This window comes from Polypterus senegalus, chromosome 18 (genome assembly GCF_016835505.1).
Source record: "Polypterus senegalus isolate Bchr_013 chromosome 18, ASM1683550v1, whole genome shotgun sequence".
NCBI classification, from domain to species: Eukaryota; Metazoa; Chordata; class Cladistia; order Polypteriformes; family Polypteridae; genus Polypterus; species Polypterus senegalus.
In genome coordinates, this window is record NC_053171.1 from 61,247,204 (window position 1) to 61,261,564 (window position 14,361).

A 14,361-nucleotide genomic window follows, 5' to 3' on the forward strand; every position below is an offset into this window, starting at 1 on the left:
GTAACACTCATCTCTTTTATGTGACCCTCAGATCTTTCTGGTAATACCACAGCCCGTGCAGTCTGGCAATACCCACATACTCACATCTCATAATCAACTGGTATTCTTTGGGTTTTGTTAGGGAACTTTGTCTCCCATCTTCCAAACCAACACTACCATTGTTTAAAGGCACCTAAAAAACTGAGAGTTAAGAGTCATTTTGTTGCAAAGAACCCAAACAAAAGGATGAAGCACACTTAAAAATTATGATGAAAAATATGAGGAGAACATGTGTCTTACTGTTGGTATTCTTCATCTCTAGATTCCTTTATCCATTCATTTTGTAATACTATAGCAGAAAGGGCTCAAATGACTGGGGGTACCACTCCTCTGTAGAACACACATGCCTGCAGGGTCCACACTGACTCTCCCCCTCAGCACTAATATGGAATGCATTTGTACACTTATCAACTTTGCTTCCACTAATTTAAGGTCATGAGGGACCAAAGGCATTCCAGGCAGCAATGATAAAAAGGCAGGAAGCAACCCCAAAATGAGCTATCACAGGGCACAATTATGAGCACCCCCATGTGTATACACACCAGGTCAGTTTAGAGGTGGCAGTCAAACAAACCTGTACATCTTCAGGACGTGGAAAGAATGTGTGAACTCTTTGGAGACAGTGACTAGGCCAACGTTTAAGCCAGGACACAAAAAAGCAAAAGCCACAATATGTAAATATGGTGATCTAACCTCTTAATTTTATATATGCTCCTGTATTTTAGCAAACAAGCTGGAAAAGGCAGTTTGTTCTATATTTGACACGTTCACTGATGTCAGACACAAGCCAATTTACTTGACCCCTTCTGTCTATATTACATGAAGAACCCACAAAATGTGCAGGCAGTACACTCAAGAGACAGTTCATTGGAAAAACTAACTTCTGTCCAAATATAGTTAAGAAGAAGCTGGGAAGAACCACCACCTGCTGTGTCACTGTACTGGTCTCTCCAACCACTCAGTCCAATGTGGGTTGTTGTCCATCCACCCATTCATATTGCTCCCACTCAATCCAGTTTACATTTCAAGAGCCTGCCCAGAATGCTTTGAACAGAAGGCCAGAAAACCTTTCCCTAGGGCATCTGTCCATTGCATGCATGCATACATAGATAGATAGATAGATAAACAGAGTTGTAACTTGGATACTGGAGAGCTGCTGTGGTCACTAACACTCTTGTAGGTAGCAATAAGATGGTCAGACCTGTCCAGGTGTACATTTGAAGGCATTAACATTTGAATACCTCAGGTCCTTCTTGTTGTGTCCACAAAAGGAACATGCTGTTAGAAGGTTGATCAGAATGACTCACCTTAACAGTCTTGATATCAGAGTGACTCATTTCAGTCACCGGAGATTAAAAATACACATCAACAAGGTGATGCAACCCCTCCTAGGAAAAAACAAGAAAAAACTCAAACATTTCAAAGTCTTGAAAAAATTAAGTTAACCTGGTATGCACCCCTAACACATTTGGAACAGCAGTGTTAACCCAGGTCCGGGAAAAAAAATGCAGCTTAACTGGAAGAATTAAGTTTATTTGTCATTACAGCTATACACAAATACTTAGCACAAACAGGACTGGTTCAATAACGGCATCATTTGACTTAGTACACATACGTGCATACCAGTGCACACATTCAAGTAGGTGTATTGTAAAAATTACAAAGCACCGCACTGCTACAGTATCAGACATATTGTTCCACATTGGACTTAATGACTATAACAATGACAAAGAGAATTAACTTAAAAGTGTTACGTGGAAAGAAAGTGTTTGGTATAGTGTGCAAGTCTGTTAAAAGACCGCAGGTAAATCTTCTTGTGTGGCGTGGGTGTACCTACCAAATGGCAGGAGACGTCTAGGGTGCTACATTATGCTTATTCCTATATAACTGGATCGCTCAGAGACTCTGGAATTCACTATGCTGTTTTAATCAGCCGCGTCAGAACTTTTCGCTCCGAGTCTGTACAGTTCTCGTACTAAATGGATACAATGTATTGGACATCCATAGGAGTAGCTGATGCTCTTGAGGATGATCGTAACTTTATATACTAATGCGTTAAAATGAGCTGAACACTCACAGAATGACAGTTAAAACGACGTGTAAAATATTGGAGGAGAAGTGCGACACCCAACCGGCCGTATCAAACGGCAAACTTTGAGCTCGTCTGTGTCCTCGCTGTAAGCTAATGACAGTCAAAGAAGGGGGAGGTGGCGAAGGCGGGGCACGTGATTACGTTAGAAGTCCCCGTTGAGGAACGGCTTGACAGGTCAATTCAGCCAATCAGTAACGGGGGAGGCGGCCTTGTGCGTGGTCGACAGCCAATTAAATTACCTTTTCTCTTTTTTTTCTTTTCTTGTGCTTTTTTGGCAAACTTTGCATCGAGGGAGCGCTCAGGTTGCTTGCATTTTCCCCTTCCTCTCTGGAGCCACAGTGCTGTTGCAATCGAGAGAGGGAGATACACAGACGGACAGAAAGGGTGTGCGATTTCCACTGCATCCGTTTCTTCACTGCCAGGAAAGAATACGCTGCGGTGCCAGTTCCAGCAAACAAGCGGCGAGCAGAAACACCTCATTATCCAGCGCGACGGACCTTCATACATCCAGGGAGAGGACAAGGGGAACCAGTGAAAAGAGTGAAGCTTTAAAATGGATCATTATGATGGAGATGGCAGCGTTGACTACATGCAGCAAGAAGATGATTGGGATAGGGATCTGCTTTTGGACCCTGCTTGGGAGAAACAACAGCGGAAGGTAGGCGATCGACCGCCCTCCCGCCCCTCCGTCTCCCCCAGTAAACCCCCCCCCTCCCGGTTCTCGGCGCTGAATTCGTGGCAGTGGTCTGTGTCTTCCATCGCGTGTGCCGAACGGGGTAGCATTTCCTTTCGGAGTAGGCTTGAGCCTACGAGCGATAAGCGTTGGACAGGCTACATTTCGTTGTCATCTCGTTCCGTTTGCTCGTTTTTATGGGCACGTTTAGTATGACGTGTACAGGTCCCCCAACAGACGGCCTTCCTTTCACGTTTGTTAGCTTACCTGCCCGGGGACTCCTGCTCACGCTTTAGTGAAAGAGGTTGGCATCAGTCGTTAGGCAGGGTTACGAACGTGCGCCCTTCCAATCCCACGATCATAAAGGACTTAATAGCGTATGGTATTTTTTTTTATATTTAAGCGTCAACCGAAAAAATAAATCTGCTGAAAAGATTTGCCGCGTTCAGACGTTTCAGGGGTAGGGTTTGTTGATCGTTTGGGATGGGTGTTTGAAAGTCGTGTAAGCCCCCCGAGTGCAATTCAGGTGTGCAGCACACCTAGAGGGGCGCGGTCTGGCCTTCGCAAAGCCACTTTCTTCCCTCAAGTCGATCTAAACTGCAGATTTGAGCGCCTTGTATCAGTTACGTTTTATTTTGCTCGGGGGTGCGCATTCCTCGATTCGGGTTTTCTTTTGTCTGTCGTTTCTTCTGAAGAGCTGCACGGCTTCGGGTGTTTCAAGAGACAGCAGGAATGTCGACACGTATGGGATGCCTGTCCCATCACGCCTGCACTCCCTACTCAGTTTCCAAGATCCCTTTCCTTTAAGCTACTGTCATGCCTACCATCTGTTTCCCCTTTGATTCCCCACATGTTCTTTTGCCAGCCATTGCCATTTTATATCACTTTTTGTATTGGCCAATACACTTTTATATCCCACGGATTTTTGATTTCTAGCTGGATGGGATTCATGTTTTCCCCGTGGATGTCTTGTATTCGAGTAACTTGGTGGGGCTGAACTTAACCAGTATTTTTGCGACTCTATCACTTTCAGGGTTGGCTTCTGCTTTGCGACTTTCTTCAGAATGCGCTGCCTTGTAAGAATCCTGCACTGTGAGCATATTTCGGGGCATGGATGTGTTACTTGGGTGGGTTTTGATTTTTGAAGAAACACCGTTTTCTCTTCAAATATTTGCTCATCACTCCTCATCTTTCCTTTTCAGTCATGACCTGGCGACTAAGAATATAGGTTTGAATTTGTAACATGTTAATGTTGCCCCTCCACTGACTGCCTGTATGGCTTTTAACAAATAGCTTGCCTATGAAATTTTGTATCTTTTGGTATTTTTGACATTGTTTTAAATATGGAAGGATAGTTAATTTCTAAGTTACTTTGCAATAAAACTTATCATAAAGCTACTCTTTCTCATTGTGCTGGAAATGTTCCTGGCAGCTGGGCATGTGAGAACCAGCACTGGAAAGAACAGCATTTAATTCTGTAGTAAGGCTTAAAAACCTAACATTCAACTCCTTTTTGGTGTGGGAGATGTGGAGTTTCTACAGATAACCTATTTGAGGCAGGATTTTGAACCTAGCCCTGGAGCTGACCGCTTTTATTATGAAAACCACTTTCTTAAAACACTTGGCTACTGCTGATGGTTGTTACACTTCGAGCCCTGTCAGTGGTAGGGACTCAACTGACAATAGCAATGTTAAGAGTTTTTGTTCTTGCCTTTCTATCTGGGTATTACCCATTGCTCCACATAATTTAAAACAAATATATATTAATTACTAGACCACTAGGTCCTGATGGCTCAGCATGTCTCTTATCCTCGAAGAGTCAAAGAAATTGGCCTTCCAAAGACTGAAACACCCCTTTAATTTTAACAAGGTATTGCGTAGGCCATAGGGTCAATACATCCACCCATTTTCTAAACCAACTTATCCAGTGCAGGGTCATGGGGAAGCCAGAGCCTATGCCAGCAAGCACAGGGTGTAAGGCAGGAACAATCCCTAGACATGCTGTCTTCCCAGCAGTGGGTCAACAGACACACACACACTGGGTTGATATAACATCATCACTCCACCTAACTTGCTTGTTCATGGTCTGTGAGTGGAAAGTGGAGCACCCAGAGTGTCAATAAGGTTGTCATGAAATCCTTCCTTTCCACCCAAAAAATATTTCCTTGTCCAGTAGATATGTTGATCCTTTAGGAGCAGATAGTCCATATCACCCTCAATGGTCAACTGATGATAAATTGCATTTGAATGGGTATACGCTTGCTGTAGATGTCTCCTGTGAAACTTGATAACATTTTTTGGGACAAGTCCTACTGTAATGAAGTTTGGAACTAGTAATAACTGTGAAAGGAAAAAAAAGTTAAAAAGTGTGTGCATTGCCAGTCAGTTTAGATAAAATCATCTAATATATAGATTTTAGCATAGCTGGAACCCTGCACTGAGAAAAAATGTTAAAACATAAATTAAAGTGTAATTCTTGGCCCCTTCCCTCTCTTACAAGTTTTTTCCCCTTCAGTTTATTACTGCCATTGTTAATTTAGGTATCCACTCTGTTCCCTAATTGCACATTTTCCCATTATATGGGTATTTATGGCCATTTCTGCCTTTCTCTAAATCACTTCCCTTTATTACAATTCTCTCTGACTCTATATACACACACACGCACACGCACACGCACAGAGCCTGCAGCCGGATTTCACAGGGTGCTCCTGGCTGGGCGCGTCTGTAGTCAGCTTGCCCAAAAATGGAAATAATCATCCCTTCTCAGTCTACACTAGGAAAAACTTTTTTTTTTTCTTCTCTCGAAAAACCTTGGCTTGGACTGCTTAACATGAGGTCACATGTGCAAAAGTGTTTGAACTGGCTTGAAAAGGCATTGGTGGGCAAACAAAAAAAAATGTAAGTGACACGCTATGCAGATTGCTGAATCAGTTGAAAAATAACAATTGCTGCAGATGCTGCAGTTTGAAATGAAACGTGATGCTAAGCAAAGGAAACTGTATCCATTCAGCTGTGTGTATAGATACAGCTCTATCAATATCATTCTGTCTCATATATAATGAAAATGTCCAAGATGTTCATATAGATATTGCCACTATTGTAAAAAGATCTAATGAAATATCAGTTTAAATAAGATTTTTTTTTTTTTTTGTTCAATCATAAGTGTACCCAAGGCAGCCCCTATTACACTTGGTGAGCTCTGTGCAAGTAGGTAGGGGAGGAGCAAATTGAATTGATTTTCCTAATCCAGGCAGTTTAATGAGGTGTTTTATTAACAATTAATGGCCTATGGCATCAGTGTGGGCTTTCGGTTGTACTTTTATTTGTTTTGAAATATCAGCGTGCAGCACTAGTCATGTCTCTGTTTTAATAAATTAGATTTAATTTGACTATCTAGTGTGAAAGTATGGGCAATTTAGATTTTTTAACATTTTCATTAATTTTAACATCCCTTGGAAAATCTGACTTTTAGCTTCACGCCAAATACTTGTAAAGAGGCCAGTGTGCTTTTATTTGCCATTTACATTTTCTCGCCTGACTCCTGGATATGATTTTTATGGAGCTGCTTCTATTCTATTTATTTATTTATTTTTTGGGGGCATATATATATTTTTTTTCTTGGCCATGATGCCAGATTTAACTCTTTTGAAATGTGTTTCTAGTTGCAGTGCCCTCATACGTACTGTCTATTTTTACTACAGTTACCTGTTTTGATAGTATTCTATCAAAGCATTGTTGAGCTTTGTAAGAGGGTGTACTTGATAAAACAATATGCATTGCATAATATTTCTACTGAATTATTAGAAATATAAATCTGAGCATCTAGCACAGCTTCTGCTGTATTCCAATAAAAAAGTATTCCAAACCTAGGAATAGTACCACATTTTTTTTAAATCTTTGCCTGTGTGACAGAATACCCTGTAATGGGGCTCATTCTTATTTTAAACTAGGGTGCTTTGTCCCCACTCGCTTCGCTTGCCAACTCCCCCTGCCTGCGCTACGTGCCATCAGCTTCGAATCTCTGCTGCTCACAAAAAGCAAATGTTTTAATTCTCGTGGATAGGCCTCTTCATTGGGAAGAAACCGTACTTTTCCCTGATGGAAAAAAAAACAATTAGACAATCTACAAGTCTCGGACTTAAAGTTTAAAGCCAAACAATATCTACATACTTCTGTCATATCACCTATGTCCATATATTTGATCCCTCTTCGCTTTTACCTTTTTGTCAATATTGCATTGAATTTTGATTCCGTGTTTGGAATTAATTACTTTATGACAATGCAACGTATAACTGCCCGTGAGTGAATATCATTTCTTTCTCTCTACACGAACAGTGTCTGATAATAGCATTCACACAAATGAGAAATGATTGAACCGTGTGCGTGCTTGTAAATGTTTTAGATGTGGGCAGGACATTTCCAAATCTCTTTGCATAAAGTCTTGTCTCGTGGGGCTAGAAATTTTCTCTCAAGGGATTTCACTTTCACCAAACAACAAATCTTTTAATTCTCGCAGATAGAAGAAACACTACTTTTCCCTGAGGGCAACACGAATTAGACGATCTACAAGACTTAAAGTTTAAATCCGAACAATATATTTGATCTCTTTTCACTGTTCAATTATTTCACAGAGTAATTTCCGTTTGTTTGCACTAATGCAATCTTTACTATCATTTTTTTGTTTTTTCCATTATCTCCAACCTGCTCAGCATGTGTATCGCACCAATGTTTTTGAATTCTTTACAACGTTCTACTTTGCCATCTACTCTTTGTCTTTTATTTCCGGCCCTGGGCGTGGCTAAATCTCTTGGCACAAAGTCTCATCTCACGGGATATGGAAGTGTCTCTCTTCAAAAAATCACGCCTCGGCGTAAGATAAAAAGTCTAGTCTCCCAAGATTTTTTTTATTATGATAGAGAGAAACCCAGTATGCATATCTATAGAGTTGACAGTGTAACCTGTACACCTTTATGATGCGGGACTGAACAACAGAACATGCAGACCTCACAGATTTAGTGTTGTCTACGATTGTGTGTTCAAATAAATTATGAGCGGTGATCCATTCAATCCACTGTTCGTAGGATATTTGCAAAATCAAGTTGACTTGCATGGTTTTTCTCCATTTAGCCCTATTTGAGTATTAGTGCCCCCTTCTGACCCTTGGATGTTGCTGTGAATCTTAACTTGTTTAGTCCACTTTTGCCATTTAATGCCCACTTGCGCTTCAGAGTTAATATTCCATAGGATTTTGTTTGGAGTGGTGGCTTTAATCCGCTCTTTGACTGCACCAGGGACGAGAAGCTGCTGCAATTAGAGCGGTGAAAAGATTGAGAATAAAAAGTCCCAATGATGATAGCTGAGCTCTTGAGGGTGGAAGTGATAATAAGTGGTCCTGCTGTAAATTTTAAATCTGAGCAAGCAGTAGAAAGATAAATAATAAATAGATGTATATTTGTGCAGAAATAACCAAAGTAAAGAGTATAAGCATTCTGTTTGGGACATCAGAAGAAAGCACTGAATTGCCTGATAGCAGCTGGTAGAAAAGATCTCCAGAGGCAGTTCTTTTAGCACATCATGAAGGTATAAGCCTGTGGCTAAAAGTGCTCCTCCTGGAGGGGATGGAGATTTTTTCATGGTAGTGTTGCCACCATCCTCCTTTTCACAACAGTTGTCAGTGTGTCCAGGGTTAGCATTGTCATGATGCCTGAATCCGAATAGACTTTGCTTTCAGTTTACTTTCAACAGTAAGCAAGGTTCCTTTTGATGGTGATGTTAGCAAGAGCCTACATGTACATTTGTGGAAAAAGTACTGCATTTGAGAGAATGTTCAATATGACTTGCAGCATTGTGACTCCAATAACCCTTAATGTTACTGTTCCTTGCCTGGAATCTACCTAGCCAGTAAGGAACATGATTGTGGTTATTAATGACAGGGATATGGCCTTTTTTGATTATGGTACTTTGGTTCATCGTCATTGGTCGGCCATATTGGCTGTCCGTTAAATGGCAGACCTTGTGCATTCGAGAACTTTGTTGGTAGTTGGTTGTTTTTACATTGTGGGAAACTACCAGTAAACCAACCCAAAGCCGGAGGGGCAACTGGCAGTACCAATTTGCACTTATACAGTAGCTGTGAGATCAAATTCAGCCAGCCAGACTTGGTTATTGGCTGTTATCTATGTCGTTATCTGCCCTGTACAGTTTTTGTTTACAAAGCTTAAATGGCAAACACAAATGCAAGTTTTAGTTATGTTCCAATGCCAATAAATGACTGTTATTCTACATAAGGTCTATGTATATAATTAAATTATTATTAGACTTGCTGTATAATAGTGGTATAAAATGAACAGAAAAAGACTAAATTGTTAATTGCAATTATTTGTATGACAATTCTTCATCATCTAAAATTTCAGGATTGTGACAGCGCTTTCCCCAGATCCTTGTAGCTCTGAGCCACTTCCAAGCCCTCCCCTTTAATGATGGCTAGTCAAAGGGGCTCTTTGGCACACCAGAGGTGTACCACTAACTCTTTTCATCTTGCTGATCCTGTTGCAGCTGGTGGTCCTTTGTGCACACAAAATGAAGACCTCCATTAGCCTCCTACATCTACTCCCTTTAGCAATAAGGCACATGTGTAAGTAGTGGGTGCAGTGCATTTTGACAAGTTCAACAAAGGAATGAAGCCATGAACATGATATGGTGTCTCCTTTTAGGGATTTGCAGTGGATTCACTGTGCCATACTTGAGAGGACCTTTTAAAAGAGGTTCTTAACAGAGGTGCCAGAAATGCTAGTGTGTAATTTCTATATTGTCATTCTACTGTATATTGTGGTTAAGTGAAAATTTCAATGGTGCTATATTAAAGAGTGGTTTTTAAATCCCTTTGATTTATGGTGTTTTCACGTTGTTTTTAGTGAGGGTAGCATCTTTTTTTATATACTAGTCTTATTATTTTAAAACTTTTCATTGTAAGAGAAATGTTGATTAGTTGCTCAATCGAGTTTTGAATAGGGCCTCATTTGGCAGGTGCCATCTTGTGACCACCTCCACCTTACACTTAGTACTGGTGAGTTTTTGTTTCGATTGGCCAGTCACATGTAGTTGTAACTGACACCGGGGATAAGTAGCCTTCAGCTTATTTTTATCAATATAAAAACAAATGTCTGCTCTTTCCCCACTCACCTGTTTGTCCTAAATTGGCCTACTCTCGTGAAGGATGCAATTTTGAAACATGAATTTTTCAAACTAATCTAACTATTTTGGGGTCAAAGGGGGCCAGAACATAAACTGACAGATTTAGGTAGATAGCAAAATACAGTAATGGCCAGTCCATCACAATATCCACTCATGAATACACTCCTACTCATATGGAGCTCATTTCACAATTAGCTCTTCACATAAGCAGCATGTCTTTTGGTGTAGGCTTGTGCAGTATATCAGTACTGGAAAAGTACAGAAAAACCCAACATTTAAAATAGAACTGTGCCAGCATTTTAGGATTTTGTTGGTACAGCAAGTAGCATCAGCTTTACACTGATACCTCTCCTCTCGATGTTCGTTTGAGTTGCTGGCTAAAATGTGCAATGTGCTGGAGAACTGATTAAACCATATGCTTAAACAAAGTTTTGATTTCGCAGTGTGCTCAGAATTTCAACCTCCAGCTTTAGACATGAAATTAACAAAGCTTCACAGGAGACACTCCGCACCATCCTAATGCTTTGAAGTAGACTTCATGCTATGGTATGAAAAGGGAAGCAGCATGGATTACAATGGACCAGGAAGGCATGCAATGAAGCAGTGCACCAGAAAGGTTGGAGTAAGATTTGGGGAGGTTTGGTGGTTATCTGTTATTTGCTTCAGAACTGTTCTGGTACCGGTACTGCTACTGAGGTTTGAAAGCTGATTTAGATACTGAATTCAAGATTTTAGTGCTGATCCAACATTACTATGGTGTCATTGTGGAAAAACGTTGATGCCACACAAATAAGGGATCTGAGCGTATTATGGTGGGGTCAGTGGGTGAACAGTTAATCACTGCATATCTAATTTTAATTCTTCATTACTCCCAAACATTAGAGTAACTTAGAGCTGAATGGTGACTTTAAATGCACTATTTAATGCTAATATATTTTGAACAATTGTCAAGTTTTTGATTCTTGTAAGTTTTTGTGTTTAATTTTTTTTTCTTCACCTCTTTGATATCTTTTAGTCTGCCTTGCATGAAGGAGTAGAAATTAATGCTCTCATGGCTGCCAGTCTTGCAGAATATCCTACTTCACTCCCTATACTTTCATGGTTTGTAACCTCAGTCCTTGCTCTTTTGAAGCTTAGGTCCAGGAGACACACAGGCCATTTATTGTACGTTAATTATTCAGTAAGCAAATATTAAACATGCAGGATTCAAACTCCAAAGGTCAAATAATATTAATTAGCGAGATGGCGGTTTAAAGGAGGAAGGATGCTGTCAGAGAGTGCTGTTAGGCAAGATGTATGTTTCAGTAGAAGAATGTGTCAAGTAGGAGCCAGCTTGCCTAATGCTTTAAAAATGCAGTGGACTGGATTTGGCAGAGGGAGCTTTTAATCAGACTAAATGTTTGGTTGTGGTAGTGATTGTCACCTCATCTTCGCTTCTCCTCAGTCCCAGCCCTTTACCATCTCCATGGATCTCTGTTATGACTGAATGTGTCCAGTGTGACAATAAACTGTACAGTATGCATAAAGCAGCATGGCATATTCTGCTTCAGGTGATTTAGGGTCACACTTTGGATGAAAGCAGGAATCAACCCCCGACAAGGTGCCAGTTCATCACAGAAAGCTCTCCCTCCACCTACTTTTGGAATTAGATTCTGACCCTTAAATTGACATAAGTTGGGTCTTCAACACATGTAACCAGATTCTTTCTAGGTTAACAATTCCAAAAAGGTTATTGATTTGACCCTTATACAGTATAAGTTTTATAAGGGTAGTGACTGAGCTTCTCATCTAAGATGGGTTGAATTCTAAGTAATATTGTGTTTTTACTAGACACATTGGTTATATATTCAGTCTGGTATAATAGTACACACCCGACCCCTTTTCCTTGTAGTAGGCCTTTTCCTTTTGAGATAATTACACATTTTTGCACATGCCTTTCTCTGTGCACATCCATTTATCGATACTTTCACTTATCCATTGCTCACCATGTGAAGTTATCATTCATTAGCATTACAATTGTAAACTTTGTTCATGTGGTCCAAGCAGGTGCAAGAAAGTCAATACCATGCTGCTGTTGCTTGCATAAAACTTTGGACAACAGAATAAATAAGCTGATAACCAATTTTCTTTTTTAAGACCCTTTATTTTGTATTATTATATACTTTTTTGACCCATCAACATGTTTTGCTTATTTCTAAGTTTTTCTTCCTAACTCTAGTACCCAGACAGACACACACAGACACCTTGTCCTTATTAATTTGGATTATGGCACTATATTGACAGACAGAAACAGTCAATTGCCAAGTCAATTTTATTTTCCTAATAGCTAATGTTTATATTGTGTTTAAATCATAGAATGTCATGAGTCTGGTTCACTGATTAAATCCAAAGGTAATGCGAAAAGACGAATATCCTCTTAAGGGATTAGGAAAGTATATCAAATCCAATTAAAAAAATGTACTTCTCAGTCAATAATTTGGCATTATTTATTTATTTTTTGATGTATTATTTGTGCTGCAAAGTCTATTTACTTTAGTTACAGAAATATGTTACACATCACATTTATTATTGCCATTATATTAGCACTAGCAGGAGTACTCTGTGTTGCCTGGGAATCTATAACCGGTGAATTTCTCAAATGAAAGAAACAGAACATAGAAATAGAACAGTGTTCTGATTGACATGTTATTGTAAGTTCCTCCACCCTGGATTCTGTGTGCTGTTGCATTTCAGACACCCTTGAAATAGACTTTCTTGTGCATCTGAAGTGAAGTCTTTTTTTCTGTGGCATGGGTATATTAGTGAAAAGGAGGACAATTAGAATGTGTTACATGGTATTATGTATGGAATAAGCACCACAGTGAGATGAATTAACGTTATTTACAGTACGTCGGAAAGCGAACAAATAGCACCAGTCAGTCAGAGCAACACAAATCGTACTGTGAGTCAGACCGGTGCTGCGTTTGGGGAAAATGTTGGGGGAAGGGTGCTGTGTTTTTTAAGGCGAGTCTCTGTTACTGCCTTGCAGTAAGGAGATCATGGGTTCACGTCCCAGGTCCTCCCTGCGTGGAGAGTGCTTAAAGTAGCCAGAAAAGCACTATATAAATGTAAAGAATAATTACCTGGTCCTGTTCAATCATTCCTCTCTGCCTCAGCAGATAGAACAAAAAGATGAATTTGAGACATGAACAAAATTGTAATCAAAAATCAGCGAAAACTCATTTAGCCAAAAACAAAGCAGCAGGGTTCAACAATTTTTGCTATTGCATAATGCAAACAGTGTTGATTCCAGGAGACCTTTGAAGACCACGATGCAGACTAATAGTCACCTAAATGTGGTGGCAAGAATGGTCCCAGAAGGAGGACATGGGCTGTATTTTGTTGTAAGTGGGCTTAGTAATTTTCCTGTTCACTTGAATTAAGAAGTATTAACCTTTTTTAAATTACACTCTTAAAAAGCTATCTAGCAAAAAAGGAATTCTACTGAAAGATCAAGCATGACCTTAATTTTTTTGTCATCCAAGTCTTTTGCAGGAATACCTCTGTGTCTTAAACCACTTTACATGCTTTGCTTGCAAGTTTTTCTTGCTTTGTTCATGCATATCCCATCCCAGGAAATTCCTGGGAAGAATTCTATGTCTTGACCTGAGAAATTGGCAAGTCGACTTTCTGGGTGTTCTTGATAGCTTTGTTCACACATGCCCTTGAACAGTTTCAGGATGCTGCTGTGGTTGTTGTAAGCTTTAATTGTACACATTATAGTCCTCTTTGTACAGATTATGGGAATTACTTTGGGTTATGGAGACTGAACTAGGGTATACAGAAATTGTCAAAATTTGACTAAAGAGAAAGTGGGCTCAAGGTTATTTGAAAACAGCCTCTTTACAGTTGAACCACTGATAGCTCATTCACACATGAATTATCACAGCAGTTGTGGTCCTCTCAAATCTCCCATAACCAACCTAAAAATGAATAGTAACTACTAAGGCCGCACAATATTTGGAATAATTGCGATGAACGATAATGTTGATGTTGTGGTTATGTAATAAACAAAGATTAAAGTTGCGTATTGTGAGGTCTACTTGCTACCAATACAGAAAATAAATTGTGATTGTTAGCTGTATGATTATTTAAACACAATAATTACAGTCAATAATTAATATTGCAAAAAAAGTAAACTTTTTTGTGCAAAAAGCAATACATGGTGCAAAATTATTTACAAAAATAATGCTGTAGATTATTCTGTGTGCCTACAACATTACATTTTAAATAAAACTATCAAATCTGATTCAATGCAGAATTTAACCATCTAGGCCATGGGGTGTGTGTTACCTTATGTCAGGAATCCATTTTGTTAGCAACT

At 39.7% G+C, this 14,361-nt stretch overlaps 1 protein-coding gene across 3 annotated transcripts in view; it reads left to right on the plus strand.

The window, feature by feature from the left end:
- The first annotated feature begins 2,403 nt into the window (after positions 1-2,403).
- actn1 (actinin, alpha 1) overlaps positions 2,404-14,361 on the plus strand; it is a 192,799-nt gene continuing 180,841 nt past the window's right edge. For all 3 annotated transcript variants that reach the window (XM_039741933.1, XM_039741931.1, XM_039741932.1), the window contains exon 1: positions 2,404-2,789. In XM_039741933.1, coding sequence (XP_039597867.1) covers positions 2,685-2,789 — 105 coding nt within the window. In that variant the 5' untranslated portion in view covers positions 2,404-2,684. The remainder of the gene's footprint in view (positions 2,790-14,361) is intronic.